At 31.7% G+C, this 26,684-nt stretch overlaps 5 protein-coding genes across 9 annotated transcripts; 1 reads left to right on the forward strand and 4 right to left on the reverse strand.

The window, feature by feature from the left end:
* Positions 1-9,979: 9,979 nt before the first annotated feature.
* On the forward strand, positions 9,980-13,980 carry LOC126924378 (galactoside 2-alpha-L-fucosyltransferase Sec1-like). Its single transcript, XM_050738781.1, has 3 exons — positions 9,980-10,337; positions 11,012-11,635; positions 11,700-13,980. The coding sequence occupies exons 2-3, from the start codon at positions 11,172-11,174 to the stop codon at positions 12,238-12,240; spliced, it is 1,005 nt and encodes a 334-aa protein (XP_050594738.1). The 5' UTR covers positions 9,980-10,337; positions 11,012-11,171; the 3' UTR covers positions 12,241-13,980.
* A 102-nt stretch (positions 13,981-14,082) lies between these two features.
* Positions 14,083-16,337, reverse strand: LOC126924373 (dynein regulatory complex subunit 4-like). The gene is made up of 8 exons (XM_050738768.1): positions 16,110-16,337; positions 15,813-16,024; positions 15,480-15,741; positions 15,151-15,411; positions 14,925-15,092; positions 14,769-14,855; positions 14,465-14,674; positions 14,083-14,309 (listed from the first exon to the last, which is right to left on the reverse strand). Exons 1-8 carry the CDS (start codon positions 16,110-16,112, stop codon positions 14,094-14,096), a joined length of 1,419 nt encoding a protein of 472 aa, XP_050594725.1. The 5' UTR covers positions 16,113-16,337; the 3' UTR covers positions 14,083-14,093.
* A 144-nt stretch (positions 16,338-16,481) lies between these two features.
* On the reverse strand, positions 16,482-21,209 carry LOC126924377 (pantothenate kinase 3). Of its 4 annotated transcripts, none has more exons than XM_050738776.1 (10): positions 20,804-21,208; positions 19,771-19,948; positions 19,112-19,290; positions 18,860-19,033; positions 18,601-18,768; positions 18,441-18,517; positions 18,187-18,363; positions 17,955-18,090; positions 17,770-17,883; positions 16,482-17,690 (listed from the first exon to the last, which is right to left on the reverse strand). In XM_050738776.1, the coding sequence occupies exons 2-10, from the start codon at positions 19,910-19,912 to the stop codon at positions 17,637-17,639; spliced, it is 1,221 nt and encodes a 406-aa protein (XP_050594733.1). In that variant the 5' UTR covers positions 19,913-19,948; positions 20,804-21,208; the 3' UTR covers positions 16,482-17,636. The 4 variants fall into 4 exon arrangements, with proteins under 4 accessions (XP_050594733.1, XP_050594735.1, XP_050594734.1 ...); XM_050738778.1 differs by having other exon boundaries at positions 19,786-19,948; positions 20,804-21,207; XM_050738777.1 differs by lacking the exon at positions 20,804-21,208 and adding an exon at positions 20,456-20,771.
* A 524-nt stretch (positions 21,210-21,733) lies between these two features.
* On the reverse strand, positions 21,734-22,480 carry LOC126924381 (MORN repeat-containing protein 4 homolog). The gene is made up of 4 exons (XM_050738784.1): positions 22,456-22,480; positions 22,191-22,374; positions 22,019-22,128; positions 21,734-21,950 (listed from the first exon to the last, which is right to left on the reverse strand). The coding sequence occupies exons 1-4, from the start codon at positions 22,463-22,465 to the stop codon at positions 21,802-21,804; spliced, it is 453 nt and encodes a 150-aa protein (XP_050594741.1). The 5' UTR covers positions 22,466-22,480; the 3' UTR covers positions 21,734-21,801.
* Positions 22,481-22,511: 31 nt separating this feature from the next.
* Positions 22,512-26,507, reverse strand: LOC126924369 (MMS19 nucleotide excision repair protein). Of its 2 annotated transcripts, none has more exons than XM_050738763.1 (9): positions 26,369-26,507; positions 25,876-26,114; positions 25,470-25,802; positions 24,802-25,390; positions 24,445-24,726; positions 23,653-24,374; positions 23,322-23,579; positions 23,090-23,254; positions 22,512-23,015 (listed from the first exon to the last, which is right to left on the reverse strand). In XM_050738763.1, exons 1-9 carry the CDS (start codon positions 26,463-26,465, stop codon positions 22,815-22,817), a joined length of 2,886 nt encoding a protein of 961 aa, XP_050594720.1. In that variant the 5' UTR covers positions 26,466-26,507; the 3' UTR covers positions 22,512-22,814. The 2 variants fall into 2 exon arrangements, with proteins under 2 accessions (XP_050594720.1, XP_050594721.1); XM_050738764.1 differs by having other exon boundaries at positions 25,876-25,930; positions 26,369-26,505.
* Positions 26,508-26,684: the final 177 nt, after the last annotated feature.

The raw sequence follows: 26,684 nt of genomic DNA on the forward strand, positions 1-26,684 counted from the left end.
TTTCTTTTTTTTTTTTTTTGTTTAATGGAAGTTTGAAAAGATTTCCAATAAATGCGTTGAAAGGATCGCGGTTTAAGGAGTGGGAAAATTGTACTTTGAAATTTGACATATTTAATCTTGTCTTTCGCGTGACTAACGTTTTCATCCGTTTCTCTGCAGACCCTTTCTTGGCTTTAAATAAGTTTGAGTTAAAGCAAAACAGGCTTTCGAATTTTTTGAATAATTCGAAGATTTGTTGGGAATATCGTGGTTTGAATATCGTTTGTTAACAAAGGTTATATACATAAGATACGATTTTAAAAAATAGTTAACTCAGTGAGAAAGTTTGGGAAGTTCGTAAAATGATTTAGAAAGTTGCTTCGTAAATTCCCTTTGTAAGAAAGTTCGCTTAAAACCTGATTCGTCTTATTTTTTCAACAGCGAAAAGTTTCCTGACATTCGTAAGATCTAATTCTAGTAAAACGTTTTTTATTTATAGGCGTTTACAAAGCTTCACTTTTGAAAGGTATGGTTTACAAATTTATGATCGCAATCCTAAAGAAATATGAATATCTATCGGTTTATACATAATACACCATTAAATCATAGAAAGAAATAGTTTGGATCTACTAAACTCTTCTGTAGAAAAGACCAAGATAAATCGTATACATTTCAAACATTTTCCTTACTACACAAACACATCTTGCATTTCTGTTATATAACCTAATCCATTCCAACATCATTCTCACATCATTCTCTTCGAAATTCCTCCGTATTTCTTTATTTAGCCAAAGAAATGGACGATCTCCAATAACAATTCTTCTACCAGCAAAACCATCAACGATATGAACCGAAAGATCAATCTATTCCAATCTACATGACAAATACCTTTTTTTGTTTTCTATATTTATCGTTATTATTATTATTTTATTTCTGAAAAAAGTAAATTACATTATCTTCGGAATACAACTATTAATACGCTCTTTTCTTCTAACTCTCATATTTTTTAAATATTTCATTATCAAGACTCCTTTACACAACTGAACAGAATTTGCTGGTGAGATCTTACAAGACGCTAGTTAGAAATTACTATCTACCGATGTTAATAAATACCTTTTTATAGCAGCGATAAATTTCTGACAATCTTCCTATAAAATGTCAATTGAATTATCCGACTAATTATTCTATTCGATGAAAAATTACAAGACATTACAACTCGTAATACAACTTGCTAATTCACTGATATCGATATTCGATAAACCATTGCGCAAACACGGCCGAAAAATTATCTACGTATAATCGAGAAACATTGGCTGAATAAAGAAATTCAGAAATTAAGAAATTTGACGACGAGAATTCGACAACATCCCCTGCAAAAACACGGTACGCCCTTAATCGCTTAAACGCGTTTCCGGCACAGGCCATCGAACAATCGAGGAAACGTGTCTGCATTCCCGTAGATATAGAATTACACTGTACGAGAAGACTGTACGAAAGGAAAGAATGATCAAGAAAGGCTCACCTACGCGGTCGCGGTTTAATAATCAATTTCTTGTACAGCATCGCACGAGTGCGGGATCGCGTTAACGAGATTATAAATCCCGCGAGGAAAGCGTTGCTTTTTCCAGGGAGAAGGAAAAAGAAGGAGGAAAAAGAAGAAAGAAAAAGTAAAAGAGATGCATGAAACCAGCAAACCCGACATTCGATCTGTTCTCGAATCGGACTCGACTCGTAAAGATGGCCACCGCGGTCTCGCGCGAACCCTGTAGATTCTATCTCCTAGAATTATGTCTTTATTAGACGGAATCTCTGTCCGATGAGCATAACGGGTCTCGTTGGGTCTGCAGGTGTCCGCTTGGACCAACGGGCAACAACGAAATGGAAAAACGAAAACGAATTATGCGTTTCGAGATCGTTTCGATCGAGATCGTCGTTAGTCAACGTTCCCTTGCAAGATCTATAATACAGTTTGGGATGTAGTCAGATCTGGCTGGATCTCTCTTGACTCTTCTTAGGTCCACGCGTTCGGTAGCCGGTTGTAAATCTGTCCAGGTTTTTCGCGTTTCGGGAACCGTTAGCTTTTCGTGCCTCTGGAAACGGGATCCTTCCAAGATTCTTACCGGATAACTGAGAGAAATTAGGAAAGTTCTGTTAGGCAACCTATGGTCTTCTTTTTCGGAATATACGTCGATCCTATCATGGAAAATGTGTTTTTCTTTTCCTTCTTTTTTTTCTAAAATGAGTGTTTAGTGAATAGGATTTTGAAGAGTTTGTTCGCGTCACAGGTGCAAGATGTACAGAGCACTGCCCTGGGAATTTTCAGGAAAATTTTGAAAATATTGAGGTTGAGATTGACTGATTGAAGAACGAGTAGATGAATTTGTAATAGAAAAGTATATCGAAATAATTGCAGGTATAAGTATAATGTATAAGTTTATGTTGATTCAGATCCTTACTCTTTTAGTGTTACTAGATAATGGAATGATAGGAAACACGTTCATATATTTATAGTAAAAGAACATTACCAAAAAGGTTAACCTTAGAGCTTTGGCTGGAGGCTACAGGGAACATAAATAGAAATCTGTTTATTAGTTCCCTTGTTCCTAGATCTTGCAACCCAAATCATAATGTATATTCAAGGGTATAATAATATGCACCTCTCCTTATTTAGAATATTTCTACGTAATAGCAGTCTTCAGGTCACGGATATACATAAATAAAGTTGTAGAGTTTTCCTTGAAGTAATTACTTCAACAGGAAATGTTCTGATTTCTAAATCAGATTTTAGAAAAATCTAGCTACAAATATCCCGAGTTTGTGAGCTCAGATTCCGAAGATTCTGCCTTAAAGGATGTTTACTTAAAAGTTATCCAGGTCTTGAATTACCAAAGCTGAAAACTTCGGAGATTCCTATACAAGTTGTGCAAGAATAGCGAACTATAAAAGCCCGGACGTCGAAAGATGCGAAACTGCGAGAATCCTAAGTGACAGAAACACAAGCTTAAAAATTTCTAACTAGCAGAATTCTAAATTAAACGCTCCGACTTTTGGAATTTCAATTCTGACAGCTTCCGCCTTGAAAGTTCCCGACATGAAAACGCCTACTGAATTTTGCCAGCTCGGTATCTTGACAAATATCGTAAATATCGCAAGAAAGGCACACGTTGGTTCTTTCGCAACCCTCTCAAGGCCGAGAGGCAAGAAAATAAAGTATATATCTGTGCGCGCATTTTTCCACCTTCAAATTTCCCGCGAATGCATAAAAATCCGCAGATAAATATCTATTAATGACCCTGCTATTTCATCCATCCTTCGATAATTCAGAACAGGAAGTGGCCGCGGTAGAATACGCGCGCACGTTTTCCGCTATTTTCTTGTAATCGGTTAAGAATAGTTAAGGTACAGGGAAGGTCCTGCGGCAACAAACGTAATGACAACGAGAAACAGGCGGGAACGAGCTGGAAATGAGGAGCGATTACTATCGGGTGAAAACGATCGAATGGAAAAACTAGCGTCGAACGGCCGACGAATAGAATAACGACAGCCTCGTTGATCACAGATATTAGGTGGCCATTAAAATTACCCCGGGCCCTGTGGAATATTCTAATAACAGGAAGATAATGTAATTGGCGGAGGCCGCGTAGCTAAACGATCGTTTAGCGTGTGCGTTTCGAGCAGTAAAACGGTCCTGATGGCCGCCACGTCGTACGAATACAAAAGTGGATAATGTCTGGAAAGGTTCCGTTAACGGGGAGAAACACGCGAAATCGCGCAATATCCTCTGATAAAATGGCCCTCAGCTACGTTTCAACAATAATGGAATTGTATAAAACCGGCGGTAGTTAGAAGATTGTTAACATTCCGACGCGATGGACGTTTCGACCGTGAGCCGACCACTGGAAGGTTGAACGGCGTAAAATCGCGTTAAACGTGTTTTCAGCGGCTGTTAAAATTCCTTCGTCCGTTGTCTCGTCAAACGTGGAATTCGACGAAACTCACGAATCGCTTTCGGAGACTGCATTTTAGTCGTTAAAGAGGAACAGTGAAATTGTAGGTAAACTATAACCTTTGTGTGATTATAGATTCTTCGACTTGATATTGGCTGTTGTGTAATTTGAAAAGAGAAAGAGAGAAGATCATTGGGGATCTCTCTTTGAAATGTAAAGGATTTGGAAAATTCGACGATGGGGGAAATAGCGTAAAAAAAATTGAAAGTTGGTGGTAGATTGTAACGAAGGAAGGATAACAATTTTAAAGGTACTTCTGTGGAAGATTAATTGTACAATATCTATAATCCGTAAAAAGGTAGTCGAGTGGACATTACGTTGGGAACAAGCAAACGTTGATTCCAAAATTCGAACGCAGTAATAGACGTTCAAAGGAAATATGTAATTTCCAATTAGTCTTCTTCTATGTACAGCCCTCAACAGCTAGCGCTGGAGCTGACCCCTGTAGAAAATAAAACCATCGGCAACGTGTCAATCAAGATCTCATCTGGATCCTTAAACAATCCTAACTGCGATATGCTCTCGCTTAAAAATTGGAAAATTCAAAGTCTGCGAACTTGGAATTCTAAACTTCCCGAACTTGCATTCACCCCGTAACCGATATAACCGTCACCAAGACAACTAAGATCTCGTCTGAAACTTTCCACGCTAATAAACTCTACGCTCGCTACTTAAAAATTCGAAACTCGTGAGAATCTTTGAACATGAAATTGCAAACTTTCGATTCGCACACGATCGTTCCTAAACTTATACATCAAACCACTGAAGCTCATCCGCATCACCGGCATCCAAGATCTCATGTAAATTTTCGAACAGGACCTCGCCTTAAGACTGGCCTGCAACCTGCGCAGTTTAGCCCTGGCTGATTTTACTCGGATTTCGCATGGACAAGGTCGTAACCAGCAGATAATCTCATTACAGAGAAAGGACCGGCTACCCTGACCGGTTAATAGAGCCGAGGCTGGCAAAGAGGGAAAGGAACGTGACACCGTTTCAACGAAGCGCCATAAACATCGAGCGTGAAAACTGTTGGACGTGGAAGAGGGACAAGGGCGGATTCGAGGATCGAGAACAATGGGGGAAAATAAGTAAGTGGCTGTGGCCAGGGACCGCCTGGTGGCCGATGCTCGACGATGTCCCATACGACAATGGCCAGAGTCAATGGTGCCCTGTTATCCGGGACATTATGGGGCATCGTTTGTCAAGTATCGCCACGGGAAACCAGCACGTCCGTATGTTCACCGATAGTTCTGTGGAAATGTCCGATCTCCGCTCGGTTTTTCCAGTCGAGCTATCTTCAAAGAATGCGCGCTCGTTCGTTTCACAGTGAAGAATCAAGCGAAGGTACCGTGTTTATTTTGGAAATTAGGTAAAGAGAAACCGTACAAGGTGTCGAACGAGGATTTACTTATTTTTGAAAATGATACGACGTGCACAATTATTGCAGGCTTTTTATTTTATTGGAAATTCACCTATTCTTGGGATGCTCGTTGGTAATTTCGAACTTAGACTTGCTGGTTTCTACTAGGTTGGGAGTAATTGGGAATTTTTATTTTATTCCATGTTTTTATATGCTCGAGCTATCGCGAATTTTTGTAAAATGTAAAGTCGTAATAGTTTAGAGATACTTCGTGTTTAAAATGAAATAAAATTTCGCAACTGTGTCTTTCGTGTGTCAAATTGACACGATGGTGAAACATCGATGAAGTGAAAGGATAAATAATTAATTTTGCTCTTTGTCGTACACACGCGTTCACACTAATTCTTCTTCAAAGGCAGCGAATTTCATTCGCGCGTCAAAGTGAGAAAGTTCCAAAAATATCGTTCTATAAATGGTAGAATAATATATTCTTTTACCGGAGAAATGTGTCAAATTGGCACAAGGAGCGAGCGAGAGTTAAATAATTTTAACGTAACGTAATTGGGAATTTCCATAATAATTTGGAATTTATAAATTAATTAACGTATAGTTAAAGTTTAAAGAAGATTTAATAAACTTAAAAGCTTAGAGTATCGTGGCAAGAGTGTAGTTGCGATATCTGATAAATCTAAAATAAAGATTCGGTGTAACGAGAGTCATTTCCATCTTGAAAAATTGGAGAAAAAGGAAGAAGACCGCATAATATTAAAAGTACAGAAAAATTACACCGTGCTGCGTTTGATTGATCGCTGAACTTGTTTTAATTCTTTGTGCGATATTAAAGGAACAAATATAGCGCAGTTCCATTTAAGAAGGGTAAAGTAATCTTGTAATCTTTCAAAAAGAAATCGCCGAGGAAATCTCAATTACTACTGTGATTAATGTCCTGCGCGTACAGTGTGTTACAGAAACGCAACTTCCCACCGTGAGTTCTCGCGTGTTCTTACGCGAGATCAAAGATCACGAAGAATTGAAACCAACATTTGCGCACGAATGTAAAGTTTTGCAGAAATTGGAAATAAAAATCGATCCTTGATTTCTTTAAAAGCGTTGAAGTTTCCCTCGAGTTACGAAAACTGTTGTCTTCCAAATCCTTTACTTTCGCGAAAATGTTGGAAACAAAAATTCGACAGAAAATGAAATAAAACAGGAAAACGAGGAATGTTCATTTGTGAAAGTTGTGGCAGTTAATTGTTATTCTTTCATAATTGTTATTATAATTATTATTATTTTCTTTTCTTATTATTTGTCGGGAATAATAAAAGAGAACCAGTGTGGCCACAGCGCGGAGTTTCAATTGAAACCGAAATAATGTCGAACAAAAAGGAAATATGTGTGAAGATCTTGGTTGTTGGAAGAGATTTCATTGCGCAGCAACTTTATTACGTTAAAGAAGGGAGAAAGTGGCTACGCCACTGGTCGGAGGCCAATCGAAACGCCATTAGTACCCGGTGGCATTAAACGAGCGTGTTCTCGAAGCAGGTAGCCATCTTCCGCGGCGGCTTCCACGAAAATTAACTACTCGCGGTGGTTCGATTCGAAATTCATTAATTTCCCCGGGACGAGAGTACGCGCGCACACACGCCGCCGCGGAACGATCACCCGCGGTGTCCGCTCGCTTATTAATGCGCGGCTCGCCCCGTCTCGAAATCGAATTACACGTCGATGGAATTAGCTTCCGTCAACGAGCCGCCTGGCTGCTCTTTATAAACCGCTCCATCGGTTCCGATCAACCGCTGACCTTACGATTTTTCCACCATCAAATTCGTTTCTGATATTCGTCCCAGCAAAATCACATGGAAACTTTTGATACGTTTATGACGAAAAGATAGTACTCGCATTGTGATGGTTGAAAATGAGATGATTTTAAGAAAACTGTGTGAGGATATTGGATCGACTTCGAATTTGGAAGTTTTGCATTTAGCTCTTAGAATACTTTGATATCGCGAAAAAGTACACCTTTAGCAAGTTATAGCGTTGAAAATTTCAATAAAAAAATCTCTCTGAAAAGTCTCTGATCGTCCAATCGATCTATCTCCTTTCGAAAAACCTACAACCATAAGAATCCGATGAATCCTATCGATAATAGTATTCGTAAACCGGTCTATTCTCGAGGCTAATCGAAATCACGGGCGCCATTAAATCGGCCGGGGGGCGCGCCCTTTAATCGTCGCCTGACAACGTTACGGGCCCGATTTGTCATCCACGAAATTGAGTCGCATCTGCCCCCGGTCCCGTACTCGTCCGGCCCGTTCTGCTTCCGAGCTGACAAAGCGGAACCCGTAGGAGTGTGCGTGCCACACGCTCTCACCTACGAGGGGCAACACGCGCGCGAGCATGCTCGCTCTCCTCCAGGACAATATAATGCCAGCCGGCGAATATATACGGGCACGGACCATTAATATATGGCCGCGGGGGCCATTGTTGCGAATTAGGTAGCATTGAGCGACCTATTGTCGACGACAACCGGGGGCGCCGAGTTGTGCGCTCCGTTGACTGCGTTTTGATGAAGTCTCACGCACGGGACTCTGACTCTCTTTGTGGGATTCGTCTTTGGATCGCGGACGTACCGTGTTCTTGCACCGTTTCATGGTCGATATTTCAAAGGATTGTCCCTTGATCGTTTTTTAAATAGTGATTTTAAATTGGAAATTTTAATAGAAAATTGAAAGAAAGCGTCGTTTATGCTCCAAAGATATGACAAAACTAATTACAATATCAAATGAAATTAATAAACGATTCGCCTCGAACTCGTGTTAACGGATCTTTCGCGATAACCGCATTTCACGGAAATTTCGTTTTGTCCTTTATTGACGATGATATTTAGAGAATCAATCTGGAATTTAAATAGGAAATATATATAGAGGAAGGAGTAGTTAGAGTAGGTATTTCTCTATGGTTATTGTTAGAGAAGGTGTGATTGAATTGAGTTGTTACGTGAGTGGGGAAGATAATTAAGTAAATTGGATTTTGTAGTATCAGTAAGATGATTCGTTGATTCCTTTTTCTTGTTAAAGGTCCAAGTTTTGGCTTTCAATATTGGATCATGATGTAAAAATTCTAATTAAGGGTTGACAGGGGTAGCTTGAATTTCAAATTGTATTACTAGTGCCACCTAAAGTATGAGAATTAAGAGTTGATTAGATTAGGGTAGGATCTGTTCTACCAACAACCATCGTGTATTTCCTATAACACCGACAAGGTATGGTATAGTACCAGCGCCGTACTTCCCTACTATACCGACTATCTCCAACTTATCCCATTCAATATTCCGTACCAATTCGAACCTTTCCTCTTACGACATAATTGAGCGATTAAAGGAATAAAAATGCGTGCGACTCACGGTTAGATGCAAAAAACGTTATCATTGGTGTCGTTGACCCAAGAAAAGTTATTGCGAAGCTTGTCATCGAATAAGAATCATCAAATCCCCTGGAAGAAGGAAAGGGTAGAAAAAGATCTGTAACAAAGCGTCGAATATTATAATTTGAATTAATCAAAAAATTATATAAACGTATCTGTACATCTATTTTTGTTAAAATAAATCAAACATTACCAAACGTTTTATATCAAATGTCATCAGATCTATAGGTTACTATTTTCCGAGGACATCCCCATAGTCAAGCAATGATCTGCATAAAAGATAATCAAAGATTTAGCATTAATGTATAAAACTGAACGGATTATGTCGGAATAAAGCAATAATCAAACTCAAACTCTGTCTTAGAAACATATGATATAAGCTAATAGTAACAATAACACTTAAACAGATAATCGACGACAAACGAATAGAGAAAATTCGAAAAGCTATAAGAATTCGTTATAACAGTATTTAATAAAATACTAGATAAGGATGTATTACTTAAACAAACCTGATAATAGTCGATAGAAAACAATAGAATAGTAACAGAAACAATGCAAGTCAAAATTACACACTTCAAAGAACGGTACATCTTGATATCACGTTTTTCAATAGTATAATGACGTTCCGCGCCAAAATTTCGTCTAGCTGACTGCTGATTGGCTGGTGCGATACAACTTCCCTTTCGCTTAAGCATACTTTTTAATAAACATAGTGACCGCGGGTACTTATTATACTTGTGAATAGTAGCATTTTCTTGTCTGTATTTTATTTATCAGTTGAAAATAAATATTTTTGCATATCGCGATATAATTTATCATTAATCTTTTTTATTATTAATGCTATAATTATGTGTAATGAATATAATGATCTCTTTCTTATTAAATAGAATAATGTAAGTAATAAAATAATAAATGAATTAAGGTAATATTATAGCATAATATTAGAAACTAATTACATAAACGATTTATATATTTAAGAAGTAATTAATGGATAACCATATATGTTTAGAATTAAGTTGAGAGAATTTACAAATTGTAATAAAATATATAATATGACAAATATTAAAAATTAGCTTATAACAAAAATCCAGTGATCAAAATTTCTCAATGTTTTATGCAATCGGTACTTCAGAGCGTGAAATGCGAAATTGAATAAGGTGATAAGTCTACCCTTTCACTCGTCTGTGACTGTACTATCCAGGGGTGACGGTAACATTTCCTAATGACGTCATCAATCGGGACAACATCTCTCGTTCCAAGGATGCAAGTTCTACTTGAACTAAACATTGTTGATCGTTCAGCAAATTGTCCAAACAAATTCGTTACGAAAAATATCGAGAATAACATCGTAATATTGAAAATGTGTGCACTGTGATTATTCACGTCGAAAAAAGTAACACTTCAGCGAATATTAAACATTCCGTGTAGATACGCAACAAGCGTTGATGCACGAGATACGCATCGATTTTGCCGGGAAAACATGAGTGATAGAAATAAAAAAGTGGTGAATGTAAATCTTATGGATGATAGTGCATTTCGAATTGAATGTTAATCATTGTATGCGACAGGTGAGTAGATATTAAAATATCGTCGTTTATATTTAAGATGGTTCGATTCAAGTGTCGAACGTAATTCGATTGTTTCTAACACTTAATTATATATATCATATGTTTTAACCATTTTTTTATCACTTCAGTGTAAGTATCTTTTTTCTTTACAATTTCATTTACATGCTGTATGTAGCTATATGAATAGTAAATATTACTCTTGTATATAGATATATAACAAAGTTCGTGTAATATCTGAAACTCACCACCTGTTACTACTTTATAGTATCATATATAACATGTAATATAATTCCATTAGATTCAAAATAAACAAATATTAATAAACAATTTTGATTTATATGTATCGTGCTTTGTACAATAAAACCTTGCTAAATTAGCAGCTTTTAAACAAAATATGCTAGGCCATGTCCTTTTCAATGTCTGACCAACATCGACGTGTACTACTTAATAACGTTACCTATCATTTTCTAGCCGAACGGAAAACTATTGACATCCTAATCGAGATACTAACAATATTTTTGTTAATTGGATTAAAAACATTACATAACATTTTTAAATAAACATTTTTTTCAATTAGTTCTACTATCATCATTAATTACACAATCCATATCTTGTAATCATCTACAATTAAGTAGCATGTACTATTCAATAAAAATAATATTATCATTGTAAAGATGTACGACGAAAAGCAAAGGACATGGCACACCTGTAGATACGAAATGCCGGACTAGTGGAAGTTGAAGAGTAGAAAATAAATAATCAGAAAGCAGTAGAAGATAGAAAAAGAATTGACCCATACGTAGTGACTACATCATACAGGAATATATAAGGATAATGAGTCACGCTCAGCAGCATGTACTTGCAAGTGCAATAGTTCTTGCTCTGATAGTGGTCTTTGGCATCCATGTCTTCCTGTTTCCCATGTACACATCCAACCCACCAGCCCACCATATAAAGATTTCAACATATGAACAAGCTCTTTGTCGCACTACCTTAATGAATATCAGAATACCACCAGAATGGAGGAATTCTTGTCCCAAGTATGGAATAGTTTCTGCAGTTCAAGGTGGTAGGCTTGGGAATATGATCTGGGAATATGTATCGGTGTGGGCTACTGCAAGAAGGACCGGCTTGGAACCGTTTATGCCACGATGCATATTAAAAACTCTTGAAGAATACTTTGAAAATCTCAGTATTCCACCACTCAGTTACATTGGAAGATGTAACTTAGATGTTAGTCAAGTTGTTAATTCTCTTGGACAATGGAACAGTACAGAACAAAATATCATCATACCAAGGTAGGCTACTTTATTTCATTTGTCACAACTGATATTTTATGTTTTTAATGTTTTTATTTCACAGACACACAGCTTATTGGTCTCTTATTCTGGTGTGGTTGGATGATGTAAGAAGAGAACTTACATTCAAGCCAAATTTAAGAGCTTATGCAGAAAAAGTATTGAAAGAGGTGGCAGAGGAATTTAATTTGTCTGAACCAACATTTGTAAGCATACATATACGAAGAACAGATTATGTGGATTACTTATGGCAAAAATTAAAGATTAGTCCTGCACCAATCAGCTATTATTTCGCGGCAATGGATTACTTTATTAGCAAGTATCATAATGTAGTTTTTGTAGTAACTAGCGATAACATAGTTTGGTGCAAGTATCATTTGTATAGTAAAAAACATAGAATTGAATTCGTGTCTAATACGAATGCAAGAGATCCAGGCAAAGATCTTGCAGTTTTATCAGCATGTAATCACAGTATTATAGATTATGGTACATATGGTTCAATTGGTGCAATTCTAGCTGCTGGTGAAACCGTTGTATATAATGTAACAACACACTTTTCTACATTAATTGCTGAAGTTTTGCCCTACTGGAAGATAATGAGTTGAACAAAAATCAAAAATTATTCTATGGATCTCAAATTAAAAGTAATCGTGTACAAATATTTTATTGAAAATACTTTTTATATGAAGTTATTTCGTTCAATTTTATAATGCAAAGATTACATTATCTATTTTCTTTCAAAATTAAAATTGCTACAAAATTTTCTATAACATTTTTTTATTAAGTACGAACGTTTTGCTTATTGCTTACAATTTCTTAGAAGAACGTTTTTCTTAAATACAACATTCAAAATTTTTATTTATTATTCCAATATAGTAAAGAAGCAGCATATAGATATTTATCAAAAAAGGTAAAGTTTGTCATTGAAAGGTTTATTGCATAGTCATATCTTTTCAACAATTTCTAAAAACCCAAATGAAAGTGTAGCGTTATATTTTACAAAATTTTTATCAAAATAGTATAAGTATAACGCTGGCAAATTACATATTTAGAAACAGTATGCATAGTTTTCCACTTAATTATGGCACTATGAAATGAAAATGTTAGCAATCCATGCACCTTTAATAGTAGTATACTTTGAAGAATATATAAGAATCTAATATTCATAGAAAAGGGATATATACATACAATGGAACAATGGACCACTAATGTCTAAAATTAAAACAGATGCTTATTTTTTTTACTATCTATGATTCATGCGGCTCTGAGAAATTAAATAGATTCAATATTCTTTTGACACAATGAACCAATGAACTGAGACTAATCTAAAAATCTGCAAGAAGACTTTACAGTGGTCGAATTTAAGCAATGAAATTATTGGGTGTTTATACTATTATTTCTGAAATCATGATCTCTTAATTACTTATTTCGAGATATAACATAGCAACCGAAAATAAGATATAGTTATATTGCATTATATATATTATATTTAAGATGACTTTCAAGTGTGAAGAAAGTTACAATCAGATTTGCAGATATAGAAAAAAGGAAATATGTATTAACAAACCATAGCTCTTATGATGTACAATGATTTCAACTGTGATTCTATTTCTTATTGTGCCAAATTCTTAATATACATACATATATAAAAAATATATATATATACATACATATATAATTGTATGTCTGTACAAAAAAGTATATACATTCGCTTATACGTGTATGCGTATATACATATATAATAAGATTATAGCTATACAAAACATAAAAAAAAATAACAATGAATTATTTATTTCTTCACTTAATAGTCAAATGTTTTTAAAACAGAAAAAATCAATAGATTTGAAGGGAAGGTATTTTACATAAACCCAATATATATATATATATATATATACATATATATACATATATATACTTATATATACATATATATAAGTGTTTGAACCTTATTAACCACGTGACCTGATATATTCAATTTATAATATTTTGTAAATTAGAATAGTAAATGTGTCTATGTCTATATATGTTATAATATCTATATATAAAATCTATATATACATACATACATATATATATAAAGCATCTTCAGTATAATTGTGCCTGTTAGTTGTTAAATAATTATAAAAAAATGTACTATGGAGATGCATGATGATTTACAATTGAAATAAATAACGAAATTAAGTAAATGATAGAACAGATGAAATTGTACAAGTATACAACTATCAGGCACCAATATGATCTACTCTGTACGTTCTGTGATAATTTTATGTAATTTATAAAAAAATAAAGCAGATGCATTCTAAAACTTACTTGTTTCACAAAATAAAAACATTCTGCATCAGAAATTGCTTGAATTTTTCTGCATTAATCTGACTTTATTATTTTTACATTTCACTCATTGTTAGTGAAAGTGTACTGTATGATCAGTCAAAAATAAAAAAATTAAAATCTTAGTAGACTAGTGATTTAAAGTAACAAGACCAGCTGGTCCCAATCCTAACTTTGTAGGTACTCCTTTTACTCTCAATGGTTGAAAACCAAGTTCACTCTTTGGAATCCCATATTCTTGTAATTTAGTTTCATACGTTCGAAGTAAATCGTCATGCGCTTTGCAAACTTTTGCTAATTCATATTGTAGATCTTGTATGGCACTGTTTTTTCTATTCAACAGATTCTGAAGAAGAAGAAAAAACATTTACATAAAAAGAGGAAAAGAAAGCATACCCTACAGACAAAAGACATTTACATATAAAAAAGGGGAGAGAGCATAAAGAATATTCTGCAGAAAAGAACATTTATATAAAAAAGAAAAGGAAGAAAATTACAAACCTCTAATTTTTTATTAGCATTAATAACGGCCATTGGATCTAGTTGAGCAGCAGTAAGTACTTCGCTGATCTGTGCTTCACGCTGTTCTAATAAATCTGATAATTTCTCAAGTTTCTTTTCTAAAAGAATGTTCTTTAAACCTGTCTTCTGTTGGAGCTCAAGTATTGCTGAGACAAATCTTGAATGTAATTCGTTTCTTTCAGACTGACACTAAATAAAAAAATATGACTTTTCAATTTAAGTTGTAATGACTTCACAATGAGTGTAATTTTATTTAGAAAGGAATATATATGTTTTTATTTACCTTTTCAAAACGTACTTCTAATACTTCGTTTTCCCATTTTAAGTTCTCTAACTCTTTTGTAGCTATTACTAATCTTTTTTTAGTACTCTAAAAGAATCAAGGTCTTGGATTAAAAATAATCCACGTAATATATGTGACAAAATTTTAAATACTTACAATTAAGCTTTGTTTATCTTTATCATAATTTGCAAGTTGGTGAGTGTAATTTGCTAAGGATTCTTCATATGACTTTATATCAGTAGAATATTTTTTATTTTCTATAGTTAACTCTCGTACTTGTTTTTTCATACGCTCTTCATTACTTCTCATTTCATCCATTTGGTTCTACAAATCCAATAATATTATTATATATATGACTAACTTGCTTTTTAATTAATTATACCTTCATACTCTTTATCAAAGACAAATTATTAAGAGTAATGTCATTATAATAAGTTTTCATTTCTGCAAATGCAACTTCATGATTTTTTATCAAATTTGCAATTTGTGTATTTTTTCTTTCTTCTACTTCAGTTATTTCCATTCGATGTTTTAAAGTAAGGGATTCATATTGACTCGTCAACTTCTGTTCATATTTTTGTTCCAATTCTTGAGCTTCAGTTTCAAACTGTTTTATCAGCTTATCTGTTTCTTCTGCATGTTGCTAAATAGTAAATTTCAATTTACAAAATGCTTAATAATAACAAAAGGTATATGATATTTTTTTCGTACCAATTTTAATGCCTTTATTTCATTTATATGGGCCAAATCTTGTTCTTTTTGCAATCTTTTTAATTCTCTCTTATCTTTAATCAATTCATTTTCTTGAAGAGTATGATCATCTTGTGCCATTTTAAGAGCAACCATATGTTCAGCTTTAGTTTCTGACAAATTAGTTTGATGCTCATACATTAAATGTTTTACTTTCTGTTTATATAATTTGAGTTCTGCTTCATGTTTTTCTGATAACTCTTCTTTTTCATGTTCTTTATTTCTTTAAAAATACATATACATATCAGTTAAATTTCATTAACATTAAATTTACAATCAAATGTAGAAAAATACCTGACAGTTGCCTGCGCTTCATCTAATTGATGTCTTGTAATTTCCCAAAAAGTTCTAATCTTATCTCTTTCAAGTTGAAAAAAATTTCTTTCCTCTCGTTCACGTTCCATTTCTTCAAGTATCTTGTGTGCATAAACTTCTAATTGTTCTCTATTCATTTTCGACGTATCTACACCATCAACAGTAGCAGGTACTTTTGCTTTCTTAGGTCCCTACAAAAGTAAAATAATTTATATATATATGCATAACTCAGATTTTGTTGATTAAATGTTTGTAATCAGAAATTTAAAGACTCACCATTTTTATAAAAAATTAAAATCAGAAGAATAGAGTATCACGAAAATGGATATCTATTTTGTCATCAATTTCGATGATTATCAATAAAAATTTATAAAAATAGGTGATAAAGTATACCAATATCAATTATTACTTTAAAATATCGATATCTTTATTTTATAATTTCATTAATAAACGTAAAGATAACTACATAATTCCAACGTGAAGTTATACAGTGTTTTGTCAGATTAGTTGCTAAGTAACCAAAATTTTATAGCGTCAATGCATGCAGAATATATACGATTTTATAATATAGTAAGAAGGAAAATACTGTTTTATTACTCATTAACCATATAATTTTATTGTATATAAATGAAATAATATGAAAACACATTAAATGCATGCAAATGTATTTAACGTAATTGAAACAATATTTTACAATAATAGCTTAAAGCTCCTAATATATCGGGCTCAATAAGGAATTATTTATTGATATAAGAAAATTACATTTGTTTCTATTCCATAAAAATAAGCTTATAAACAAATTTGTTCTCTTTTTGTATTTGTAAATTCATACAAATGTTGGCTATAACGTTAAACATATCATAAAATATGTTTAGAAAAAACATTTTTTTTATAGTGCTATAGTACAAATATTGTGATAATAGATATTTTATCTTTCTATTGCTTATCACATTATAAATTATTCTATTAAAAAGTGTGTAACAATAAACTATGTGTTTACATTTTGAAGCACTGTATGTATAACGCGTTAATATTTAATAATAATGAATGCACATTATTCAATGTAGTTTTCAAATAACTAAAAAATGCATGTAAATAACCTATAAATGTCACCACTAACCAATATACTTTGTATTAATTTTAACCATTAGCATCACGTACAATTTTATATTTTTTTAATGATAAAAATAAAAATGTATCAATAATGAAGTCTTTAGTAATAATACATATTAAGTACTCATTAATGCAATTTCTTTCTTGCAATTTTTTTTTTGTCATAATTGTGAACAATTGAAAAATCGTATAATATCAATAATAATAAATATCATGCCTTGTTTGTAAGAATTTGGGTATATATGTATTTACATAAACATTTAGAAAGTAAAATATGAGGTAGACTCATTTTACTGATACAAAGAATATTGTGTGGTAAATTGTATGCGTTTTGGTCCATTGAAAATTCTTATACAAACTCGTGCAAGGTTTGTGCCCACATTAGGTCTTTATGTAATAATCATGTAACGCGTTTTAAAATGATTATATTGTGTATAATTATACTGTGCTCATTCACTAATAAATATAGTCACATTTCAAGATTATACAATCCTGATCTTAATTTTATACCATTATTAAAATTTGATGTAACATTGCATATACAACATATACAATACTACCTGAGAATGTTATTACATAATAAAAATAAATAATTATGTTAAATAATTACATAACCACCCTCATGAAAAGATTCATTTGAGTTAGAATATCAAATGGAATGCTATATATATTATCCGTCTTTCTATAATATTAGTTTGCTTCACCCTTAAATTGAAGTAGGCATCCTACTGCACCAAAATAACCCTACAATTAGAAAAGAAAAAGGATATAAATACATTCTTTTAAATTCTTCAAGCTTATATAAGACTATTTCATATATAACCTCATGCTCTAAAAACAAAGCTTTCATCGTTCCTTTAGACCAATAATCCATAGCGTAGGCCAGAAGTTTCATTGATATAGGATTTACTCTAAGAAAATTTCCTACAAATACTACCTAAAATTACCAGATAATGTTACTATTAAAAATTAAGTATGATAGATACATTAATTATGAATATTTTTTACCCTTTCAATTTTTTCATTGACGGCACACATACGCGCGATAGAACCAATATTGTTTGTAATGGTAACAAGTGTTGCGCGTGCGAGATCTTGTTTGCTAACTGCATTCCGTCGATCTTTAGAATTCATCTGTCCAAAACTGTACATATAATTAAAATAATACGCATTAAATACAAAGTGAGCTATAAAAACACAAGACCAAAAATAACATTTATTCAATTATTAAAAATACTACCTGCTTGCAACAAGATCGCCAGGAAGACCAAATGGACCATAATCCCCACCATAAATATCCTTAACTAATTTGTCTACTCTAGTATTATCACCTCCAGTTGCTAATTCTATTGCCTCTTCGAAAGTGTTGCATCCAGTTAGTAAACAACATAATCCTAAAAATGTGCCACCACCTAGACTAAATATGAAATCAAATTTAATTAAAATGTAATTCAATAGTACATATTTTTATACTATTATAAAAGGGATACATACCTAGTACCAGATATTCTTTTATAATTTTCTGGCCCATAAACTGCTAATATGCTTACTCCTGAGCCTATATTTACAAGCTATAAAAATTATTTATATATAAAATATGTATATATAATATATAAATAATGCACAGCTTGATATTCTAAAGAATCCAACATACCAAAAACGGGTAGGGTTCAGAAAAGTCATAGGGAACCTTCTGACATTTACTATCATCTGTAGGATACGACCAGTAATAACATTCGTGTGGATTTGTTGTTTCTATGTAGAGCATACCACGTATTAAACTATCTAATTCATCAAATTTTGCTAAATTCATATTTACTTCCTACAGAAACAATGTACACATTATTCTGATTTACACTCTGTACGTATTATATATTAAGCTATATTAGAATATAAAGAAATAAATATCTCACTTGTTTAAAATTTTTTTCAAATTTATATGCTCCACCACCAGTAGCACAAACTGTTGTGACAAGATTTGCCATGCCTTTAGACCTTGCTAATGCTAAAAAATTTCCCATCTCACTTGTAGGAAATCTAATAAAATGTAATGTACCACGTCTACCTCTGATACAAACATTATCCATCTGTAATAGAATAACATAACATATTTTTGTAAAAATGTGTTGAATAAATTATTTAAGAAATAATTACATGAAACATACTTGCAAGTGTGTGTCTCTATGACCTGTTTTCCCATATGCTGAATTTCTAGTTAGATATCGTCGAATATTTTTTAAAGTCTCAACTTCCGCATCTGCTTCATCTCTTGTAATATCTTTCGGTTCAAAATATACCAATTTGGATAATGTACCTCCTATATCCATACCAAACCATGGCATTGCTAAAAACATAAAAACCATTATTTAAATACCCTTAATTTGAAAAAGTACAAAGATCAGAAATATTTAAATAATGCATAATCAAACGAAATGCAACTATTGCAAGAATAGATTAATTTGTATACAATGTAAATAATATATAAAGCACACAATATACACATATATTTATGTACACAATAACAGATTACAAATGCAAATAAGCTTCTATAATATTACGGCACAAATAAATTAAAAAAATACAAACATAATTACAAAAATATAAACATTAAAATATAAAAATATAATAATAAGGAAATCAAATCATAAGCATACATAAGCAATATATGCATATAAGAAAATTACTTTAAATTGCAATTATTGTTTAAGATATCTTCATATAATCATTAATCAATCATTTCAAAGTGATACCCTCATATATAATAATGTTATAACAATAATAATAATAATAAAAGAATAAAAATGGCTATTCTAAGCACACATACACTTGAATAACTCACAAGGTGATGAATGGTTTTTGGACTCCTTGACTAGAGTCTCAGAATCAGTATAACCATTGGATGCCATAGTTTTTGTTGTAATATGATTTTTATAAGTTTGAGGACTCATTATTGTTCTTCGAGTCATTTACAGTTCTTTTTAATATAATATCTAATTCCTTGACTGAAAATTATAAAAGAATTATATCAACAATATAAAACATAGTTATTTTCTGAACTATTAAACATTCCTCGTGAATTAGTAAATTAAAAATGTTATAAAATCTATTCACATTCTCTGCTGTATCAAATATTAAATATTACTTGAATTATACATGAACTAAAAACATGAGTATATTACATCTAAAAGTGCTTTATACTGCACTCAAACTGATGATATCAAAAATATACATTTCAACAGTTGTTCTAAACAGTTTCGATTTACATTTAGATGTAACCTATTACACTGTAACTCTACTATATTCATACAAATTAAATTTGTTTATAACTTTATTACTGTATACATTCGGTTAACAAAGAATCGCTTCATATACGTCAAATAAAAATTAATTATATTGACATATATTATTAAAATGATAGATTAATGTGTACAATATTGTGGCTATTAAATCAATATTTATACAGTTAATTAATTAATTTTGAATTATAAATAATTGTTAATAGTACTTACGAAGTAACGCTACTGATACTTTTGACGATTTTAAATCACGAATTATAGAAGCGGCGGCTTATATACGTAAATACATGTATAAGATAACGTATATTTACAAAATTATGAAGGACGAATCTATATTAAATTCCAGAAAAAATACAGTAACACACTAACACTGAATAGATATTGACTATTGGCTAATTAAAACACGAGAGACCAAAGACGAAAGAGAACAAAATACAATCACTACCTCAATGTCGATTAACGCTACACAAAGCGATAGAAAATTATAACTGTATCGCGTACGGTATTATACGTAGTAGCACTAAGTAAAAGCCAAAGACGTGAAAAATGAATAATACCTACCTGGAGACGCCATTTCAAACAAGAATTAATTTTTTCCTAAGGAAATTTGTTAAGAAATTGTCTAATTTTTAATGATTAAATTTTAGGTTGAAAGGATCGCCTGATTATTTTATTATTGAATAGTAATTTTGTTTCATTAATAAACTAGCACTGTTATAATATTGATTTATAATTTGTCGTAGTTTCGCTGAAAGTGTTTAAATTGTTACACATGTTATTCAATTTATAGAATTCCATAAAACTTTCATCACAATCACTGTTTATGTAGGTTTGGCAATATCGCGCGATAGCTATTGGTCAATACTATCTTACAAATTAGTTTTTATGCTCCTTCCTTTAACCCTTATTTGCCTTCCAAATTTTCAGAACAAGGTACAATGTACGACGTATGATGTATCAAGAACGTGAAGCCGTAAAACTATTTAATATTAATTTCTTTTATCCCCACGCCCACGTGTAACATCAGATTACTGACGTCATAAATCCATGTTACTAAAATCTGCATCGTAAGTAAGTATCGCACATCGGTACATCGCACTAGCTTGCAAACTACAGTAGTACTTTATTATCATTATAACTAATTTAAAAACTTCAATCTCTCTCTCTCTCTCTCTCTCTCTCTCTCTCTCTCTCTCTTTCTCTTACAAAATAATAATTTGATACTATACATAAAATCATTCCCAGATACTTACGTTATAAACTTCTGAATGAGAGAATCTATTATTTCTTATACCTAATGTACGTGTATATTTGTATTATTTTACTATCCATGGTCACGTGCAATCTACTTATTTAAAATGTAAATAATATTATAAATATTATAATTTTATTTACATAGTAGAGATTAAACTTGTACTATGTAATATAAGATATATATATATATACATACATATATCTGATGACAAGCAATAAACACAATAATTACAGAAATTATAGTGTGACATATTATATCTCTTTATTAAGTTTTAATATAACTAACTAATATTTATGTTTAATATTTAATTACATTGGGCACGTGCCATCATAGAAATCTTCTGTGCCTTCTGTACTATATCTGGACAATGTCTACGACGTACAAGTTTGCAATCTTGAAAGAATCCTTCATTTCTAGGAAAACCATGTGATCCATCTGCATATGTAATTAATCCTAGAATCGGATGAAACAGTAATTTATTAATCCAATATGATAAATTTAACATTTAAAATCTTACTTACCTAATCCCCATACACGCCCACCACGAAATTCTCCCTCAAATTTCATCCCATCTGACCTCCAAAATACACCATGACCGTGAAACCAACCTTGCATAAACTCACCTTCATATCTAATATATAAAGTATATTAGAAAGTTAATAATTATAAAAAGTAATATCTTATGATATTTACTTTGCTCCATCTGGAAATATTATAACTCCTAAGCCAGAACACAATCCATTTTGAAAGCCACCATCATAACGTGTCCCATCAGGAAGGAGTAAAGAACCAGCACCATGTTTCAACCCCTTTGAATTCCAATCTCCAATATATTTTGTGCCATCTTCATATTTGTATGCACCATTCTTTACTACACCTATAAATAAACTTTGTTTAACACAACTTTTTTACACAACTTTTAGATTTTTTAGATTGAGAAAAGTAAGTTAAGTCTTACCATCACCCATGCTTCTAGTGTACTAAATGCATTAAAGAGTAACTTTCAGGTTTCAATCCCATTACAGAAATCAATTCTTTATTCAATTATGTACATTATATACAACATATAGGATAAGTACAATATGATGAATCAGTTTCTTTACTCTTACAAGAAAAAGTAGTACAGCAAGAGAAATCATTTGCTTTAACATGTATGTATATAAATGGATATATAAAAGTAGACTTGTGTGTACAACTTTAAAAATATACAAATAATATTATAATAAAATTTATATCTATTTGTATTAAACAAATATAAATGTATTTATCTATGAGTTATAAATGTATCGCGATAAATTTAATGTAAAAATAAACAGATCATTGTCTTTTTGCTGCTCCTGGCGCACCAACTAAAAACCATCGTGATCTCGCTTTTACTGCGGCTTTTCGAACTAAGCGTTTTCGATCGTCAATTGGAACTATTAGCTTTTCTAATACATCTTGTTTGTATGTGTTAATGAATATCGTTGGATAATTACAATAATTTGTTAAACAGTCTAAAGCTGCTATTCTGACTCTCTGCAATATATGAAGATATGAAAATTATAAAATGCTATATATTGAAGGTATCAAGTAATTTTATAAAATATTACCATTATTCTGTAGGTAGATAACTTTAATAACCTCGGAATAAAACTTTGCATCTTATCAGAAAAAATACTGTGTTTAGTCTCCAATAAGAGGTTCAATGTTGTTAATGTTAAAAAAATTAGTTGTTCATTTTCAAGAGATAAAGATTCTATTAAAAGGGGGACCAACTGAAACAAAAATTTATTGTTGATATAAGCTGTGTTGTATGTATTTATGTCAGCATGTACTGAATACCTTAATTAAATACATAAGTAACAGCTCCAAGGGTACTTCTTCTAATAATTGTACTAATGTCTTTAAATAGTTCTGCCTTGCTATATTTTTAAACTCAGAATCTTTTTTAATTAAGTGTTCAAATACCCGTTGTTTATACAAAATTTTGACATTACAAAAATTTTCCACCACTAAAGTATCTTCGTGTCTGTTTGTCAAGATCTTATATTCTTGTACTATATGCTGGCCTATTTGGTCATGTTTCAAAATATTGGTAAGCTATGGATACAATATTAAAAAACATTAAATATTATATATGAAATATTGAAAAAGACTGAAAATTCTTACATACCTCATCTAAAAATATTTCAACATCACGGGAACCTTTTATGATTATAGCTTTTGTTAGCCATATTTGTAGAGAAGCACTTGCTTGCATTATTTCAATATTAGTATCTGAATTTAAATTATTATTTATTGCTTCTTTAAAATATGATAAAGCATGTTGGAAGTATTTATTACTATCATCAAATTTGTTTAATATTACAGCAATAAATTTACATGCTATTAGCCTTATATTTGAATGTTGACTGTAAAGTGCTAAATTATGTACATTTTGTAACAAATTTACATTTACTTTTAAATCAACATCTTGGTGTAATGGGATGAAAATATTCATTACTAAAGCAGCATCAGATTCTGAACTTTGTTCACTCAAAACTGAAATGTACTTGTTGACAATTTTTTGTTGCTCTTCAATCATAAGATTTCGTACAATTAGTCGACAAATATTTAAAACTAAATCTAATCTTTCATCCATGGGATTGATATTAAGGGCTGCCAATTTTTGAATAATATTACATTCATCATATAGATACTGTAGAATATTATAGTCAATAGCTGTTGTAGCGACTAGCCTTTGAAGACATGCTAGGGCTGTAAAGCTTATGTCAAAATTTGCAACATTTGTTTGCAATACAATCTGTGGAAGAACTTCAATACCTAATTTATATGTTTTAGCAACAGTTGCTAGTACTTTTAATTTATGGATTCGTATTTCTATCTTCTCCCCATCTGAAACATTCAAAATAATAAATAGTCTAAAAAAAATCAGGCTCACTAAATTCAAGTATTAAGTATTTACCAGTATTTAACTGAAACTTTTCTTTGATCAGAGTTGATATCTCGTTTGAATACAATGTAGCAAAACTTAAAAGAGCCGAATGACAGAGTATTTTTATTTCATTACAATTTGTTTCAATTAGATTACAAATTATATCATAAAGTAGAGTACGATGTACTTCATTTAAATACGCTTTTTGTATTGTTAAACCAAACAATATTTTTGATTGTAATTCCATATTTTCTGTTGATAATTCATGTAAATATAGGTTTGGTATATCTGTCCATGCTAATTCTGGAACATCTAAAAAAGAATTTTATGTTGCATTTTAAAACATTTTTAAATAAATATTTCAAAGTATGTAAAATATATATTTACCCTTAATAGTAAATCTATGATCAGAAGCAGTTTTAATAAAATTGTTTAATGTTTCAATTAAAATTACTTTATCAACTATTGCAGTCTTAGTAGAATATTGGCCAAGAAATATTGGTACTATCGCTTTTAATACTTGTATACATGATTCTTTATTGATCATTGCCACACATTCTAGTATTTTTACAGATGGTCTAAACAAACTAAGTTGCACATCATACAAAGATGAGTCTAGGTCTGTGGTTATATCATTAATGAAACTTTCACGAACTTCAACATCACTTGATATAGTGTCAATTATAGTGGTGACTGCTTTCAAGCTTGCATTTTTTAATTCTAAATCTCCACCTGGTATAATTTCTTTTCTTAAGATAATCCATAATTCGGTCAAATATATTTTTATGCCATTCACACCAAATGTCTTTACACTTTTACATAATAGACTCAAAGAGTCCAATTTGGCAATCTTAAGATTGGAGAGTAATTTTTCAATTATGAGTGGTATACAAAATTCAGCAAATTCAGGTACGGCACAAAGACAAGGTGCCAATTTCTCTGCCAAATCATCACGCGTTATTCCCTCTGTTCTACGCTGAAAAATGTCAAGTCAAATTACAATTTATATTCATAAATGATGAGCAATTAATATCTTGATTGGTTGATCTAATTACAGGATGGAAGTCAACTGGAAAGTAACACGCAATGACTTCAAACATTTCTCCAGCTAAATGGCCTAATGACAATTTTTTCATAAAATGTGGAAGTACGTCAAATAATATCATAAGATTGCTAGGATCCCTTTCTGTTTCTATACTAGTAATGAGCCCATAAATAAAATCTGGCCCCATAGCTTTTAAATCTTCTATTCTATTTTCCAATAATGTTGTAAATATAAAATATATATTTCTGCGATCAAGTGTTAATTGAGATTGGCACTGCACATTTTCAAAAAGACTCCTAAGTAAGCATTCAGGTGAATCCTTAGGTAAATGATCCATTTGAACCTGGAACATTTATGTTAGTTTATATATATAGCTATTATCTAAATATAATTGTAAAATACAATCCAAAACTTACAATTGTCAAAATTCCTTTTACTACTGCTGGTATAATCCTATGGTGATCTTTTAATCTGTCACAATAAAATGATGTTATAAAACACAATTCATCTTCATTCAAAAAATCCTTAGGTAAATGAAATAAAATAGTAGAAAGGGCAGAGATGCCGTTTTTTCGTATTGTAACATCTTTTTCAGTTACAAAAGGTCTAAGTTCTTCTACAATTGCATAAAGTTTTGTATGACCAGACTGTATTTCTAAATTAAAAAGAATAATTATTTTCAAAAAATATAAATGTTAAATAAAGTACTTATTTTTTGTTCTATGTATTTAAAAATATGTAGCTATATTTTTGTGGGAAGATATACCATTTTTACTGACATTAGTATAGATAATATTTTAATAGATCAGAAATAGACTTCATTACTGTGTGTGTCTAGTTTTTTCTTCAAAACATAAAAGCCAATCATCAATATGCATAGGAAGAACAATCATGGTAATTAATACATACCTAAGGCGATCTCTTGGCACGTTGTGTCCAGTGCCTGATCGTCTTCAAAAGCAGTAAGAAATCTTTCTTTAAAAACGGTACTTGCAAGTGAAGCCATTGCAAAACATGCCTTCGTACTGTGTATTACTTAACCTTAGTATATTAATAAAATATAATTCTATTGAGTGCCGAACGTAATTAATTTTTTCACTTGAAATTACAAAAGATAATTTGATCAGAAAGTGTCCGACAGTAATTGTTATGTTGTTGGGATACGTGTCAATGAAATATTAAATATATTGAACAATTGTTTGTAAAACTTGTTTTATTTAGATTT

Source organism: Bombus affinis, chromosome 14, assembly GCF_024516045.1.
Source record: "Bombus affinis isolate iyBomAffi1 chromosome 14, iyBomAffi1.2, whole genome shotgun sequence".
Lineage (NCBI taxonomy): Eukaryota > Metazoa > Arthropoda > Insecta > Hymenoptera > Apidae > Bombus > Bombus affinis.